Source organism: Echinops telfairi, unplaced genomic scaffold (assembly GCF_000313985.2).
Source record: "Echinops telfairi isolate 266 unplaced genomic scaffold, ASM31398v2 ScPeMD7_7407;HRSCAF=8445, whole genome shotgun sequence".
NCBI classification, from domain to species: Eukaryota; Metazoa; Chordata; class Mammalia; order Afrosoricida; family Tenrecidae; genus Echinops; species Echinops telfairi.
Genome location: NW_022111307.1, coordinates 5,324,393 through 5,328,620, shown reverse-complemented (window position 1 = coordinate 5,328,620; position 4,228 = coordinate 5,324,393). Strand labels below are relative to the sequence as shown.

Below are 4,228 nucleotides of genomic sequence, written 5' to 3'. Positions count from 1 at the left end.
TCCTGGGCAGAGGATATGGAGGGAAGTTCTTGAGACAGGAAGTCTGGGCCACCTGAACTACTTGACTTCTTTGGCTCCTGAATACATATTTCAAATATACTCCAACGTCCCTCCTTCCTTTCCGCGTTCATTCTGTTCTCTTTCCCCCTGGCACTGTCTCTTGCTTTCCCTCTCTGAGTCTCTTTCTCTCACCCCACCCCCCATTATAGAAATGTTTCTTTAACCCCTGCTCTGTGTTGGTAAATGTCCTAGATGGTCCACATGGTTAACACACTCAGTTGCTGATCAACAGGTTACAGGTTCAAGTCCACCCAGAGGTGCCTCAGAAGAAAGTCCCGGTGAGGCATTTCTGGAACCTCAGCCATTAAAGACCACCTGGAGCCTAATTCTACTCTAATACACCTGGGGTTGCCACGAGTTGGACTTGACTTGATGGGAACCAGCACTGGTAATGTGCTGGTAGGCTATCAGGCATCGTCCCCAGATGTTCCCTAGTTTTGTGGGGGAGAAGAGCAAGCACATTGGGAAGTACAGCAGAATTCAAGAAGTGCTGTAATTGAAGTAAGTGAGGGCCTTTGGGAAACAGAGTCCAAACAACCAACTCAGCTGGGGGTGGGAAGAGAGAGAGTGCATCCCAAATGAGGTGATAGCTACTGTCCTGAACACTGAGTAGGGAAAGACAGGCAAGAAGGAGCAGCTAAACTAGCCCATGCAAAGGGGGTCAGCGGATTTTCTTACAGTCAGTATGCCTCTGCTTGTCTATTTGACTCAATGTGTCTGTGTGTGGGGGTGGTGGGGGGTGGGGGGGGGAGGAGTTTACTGCTGCCAAATGGTCAAACATGCAACCCTGGAAAGGATAGAGGAAGGAGGAGAATAGAAGGGAAAATAAAGGAGAAATGGAGTCAGAAAATGAAACAAAGGGAGGAAGAAAAGAAAAAGAGAGGGTTATTGAGAAAGGTGGTTTGGAGTTGAGTCAGGCAATCTCGGTCTCATTCCTGGAAAACTCAAGAGATGGATTCTTGGCATTTTCCACATGGCTGTTCCTGTATTCAATGTGGGGAAATTGGAGGAATGCCATCCCTGATTCTGCCGAGCTCCCAATTCTTCTAGGGACAAGAGAGTATGCATAGGGAATGATCCTAGAGATGACCAACTTGAGAACAGAAAGAGATCGAAATGAGTTAAACTAGCAGGGCTTCCTGGAACATGTGACTCTCGAGAGCAGTTCTGAGACAAAGACTCTACTGAATGGATGGAGTCTTGCTTAAGTCTTGGCTGGGTCTGCTATGTGAGGTCTGCCTCTTGTCTGCTTCTTCCTGGCTGACTGTGGAGATGTGAATTCCAGCACTCAGGATGCTGCTGCTGCAAGCCGTTCTACTGTTACTGGCCCTGCCCAATAGTGAGACCGTGACTGAAGACTCTGAAGTCCTGCTTTCCCCACCCAAGGAGGGCTGTGCAGGTTGGATGGCTGGCGTTCCAGGTTATCCTGGCCACAATGGGACGCCCGGCCGTGATGGCAGAGATGGCACCCCTGGAGAGAAGGGTGAGAAAGGAGAACCAGGTAAGGACAAGGTCTTGGCCTCTTCCTCTAGTGCAGATCAGGCTCCTGGAGCGAGGAGGGCTTCCAGGGCTGTGGGTGGGCATTGTTTTCTACTAAAACCTAGACAAAGGGAAGAACTATAGCACTTTATATTTGTTGCTATTTTACCATGATCATAAGCTACTGGAAGTGGGTGTTGGGTTGGTCCTTATTTTAGTTAATTAGTGGTGCTATAATAGAAATAGCACAAGTGGATGCTTATAACAAAATTTTTTTATTTTCTCACAGGTAGGAAGGTAGGATCAGAATTCAGGGTGCAGACTCTAGGGGAAGGCTTTCTTTCTCTGCCAGCACTGGAGGAAGGTCCTCGTCTCTTTAGCTTCTGCTTCCTTGGAGATCTCAATGTATATTGGCATCTATTTTACTGTGTTAGTTTGGGATGACTAGAGAAACAACTCCAGAGACACTCATATATGTATAAGAGCTTTACATCAAGGAGTGTGTTAGACAGGGCTCTCTAGAAAAACAAAACAAGGACACTTATGATTTTAGATAGATAGATACAACAGCTAATTAGTCTACATAGCAGCATAGAGGGCTCAGTTCAACTCACTTCCATGGAACAGTTACTATCCTGGAAGTCCTTCAACTCATGAGGGCTGCTGGGTCCAAGGTCAAGGAAGCAGAGAGCTGAGTCTTCCTTAAGGCAAGGCAGGCAGTCTGGCAACAGGCAGCAAACAGCAGGGCTGGTCACCAACAGTCAGCAGCTCAGGAGCTTAGCAAAGCAGGCCCCAGATGGGATATCAAGCTCAAGCAATCGAAACAACAGGATCCAACAGCTTCAAGCTCAAGTGCTATATACCATCAATGTGGCAAAGCAGGTCTCAAAGGAACCTCAAGCTCTAGCTACATAATCTACAGGTTGACTGTCCCACAGGTAGTGTAGCTCACAAGTTGAGGCAGAGAACTTAGGGAAAGCAGCTGCATGTTGGTCTGATCACCAGAGAGCAAGAGAAAGGGGGGCGGGGCTTGCCAAGCCATTTATCTCTTTGCCCTCCAATCAAACTGCAACCTTATTAATCCCACATGTTCCTATTGGCACAATAAACCTACCTATCACAAGGAGTAATTGTATATCAAGAAAACATCCTAGTCTAGTCCAGATCAAGTCCATAAGTCTGATATTAGTCCATAAGTCTGATACTAGTCCATAAGTCCCTCTTAAGACTCATGAAGCCACATGTAATGATGGAGAATACAGGAACATCACCAGCTGGTGGGTGCAAAGACTTGTGGATCCAGTGGTGGTGGACACATCTCTAGGGCTAGTGCAGATTTCCATGTGGCGCCAACAGGTAGGTGAAGGCAGAGAGAGAGGGGGAGGTTCCCAGAACCCTCCTTAGAAGGAGGTCACACCCACAAGAAGGCACCATCAGGCTGTGACTTGATTTGCTGGTTAAACTCCACCCATATCTACTTTCAGGTGCCATGTTGGCATAAAAAGAGTAACTATCACACCCTATATCTTTTCTTCTTAACCCACTATCACTGAGTTAATTCCAACTCACAGTGACCCTATAGGACACAGAACTTCATAGGGTTTCCAAGGCTATAAATATTTATGGAAGCAGACTGCTTTATTGTTCTTGATTGAGCAGCTGGTGGATTCGAACCACTAACCTTGCAGTAGCAGTAGAATACTTGCTTCTCTCCGTCTTCGGAGCTCATTCTCTGCTTGCCTGTTTGTTTAAACTCTTTCATATCTCAAAAGAGATTGACTCAAGGGAGATGATCATTAAGAGTCTCTACCATCAACCAACAAGGATGCTTCCAAGGTGAGCCAGAGGCAGATAAAAAGCAAAGATTCAAGAATGGATTTTGGCTCACACTTAATTTTAGTTCCATTCTAAGAAAAATTAGTTCTTATGATATGGCCCTGCTTGATACTCACCTTTATGAAGAAATCATGGAAGATATGGGTGCTATAGCAAAATGTACTGAAAAAATTAGATAGAATAGAGTCTGGGGACTTAAAAGCTTGTTTCCAAACATGTAGTCATTTAAGTGAGATGTCAACTAAATCCACATGGAAGAAGCACACCAACATCCATGACCCCAGGATTGTAAATCATATAATCCAAAGCCAAGGGAGAGAATAGTATCAGAGTGTATACTGTGAGATTCTGGTGTGCAGAAGACAGTGGATGACAGTGGAAACCCAAAATACATTTGCAAGAGCTACACAGGGAATACACTTTTGATGATTTACCTCTAACCATAACTGAGGGGTAGGAATAACTCTCATTATGCTTACTTCACTGAGCATAATTTCCTCCAGTTCTTCCCATGTGGCGATGTGCTTCATATGTTCATCACTGCTTTTTAGGGATGTGTAGTACTCCATTGTATGTGGTTCCCAGACAGAGAGTATTGGAGAGATGAGTATAGTAGATTAAAATGATAAATATGACTTGAATGGTTACAACTTTGTTACTTGATCCCTTCTCTGATACACCATGAGCTTGATCTGTTTTGTTTTTTCTCTCCTCGCTTAAAAAAATTTTATTGGGGGCTCATACAACTCTTATCACAATCCATACGTACATCTATTGTGTCAAACACATTTGTACATTTGTTGCCATCATCATTCTCAAAACATTTGCTTTCTGCTTGAGCCTTTGGTATCAG

General features: G+C 44.8%; 1 protein-coding gene across 1 annotated transcript in view; it reads left to right on the top strand.

Annotated features, from left to right (window-relative positions):
- Positions 1–1,353: 1,353 nt before the first annotated feature.
- The window catches only part of ADIPOQ (adiponectin, C1Q and collagen domain containing), a 6,950-nt gene continuing 4,075 nt past the window's right edge, over positions 1,354–4,228 (top strand). Inside the window, exon 1 of the mRNA XM_004713465.1 lies at positions 1,354–1,561. Within this exon, the coding sequence (XP_004713522.1) occupies positions 1,354–1,561 (208 nt within the window). The remainder of the gene's footprint in view (positions 1,562–4,228) is intronic.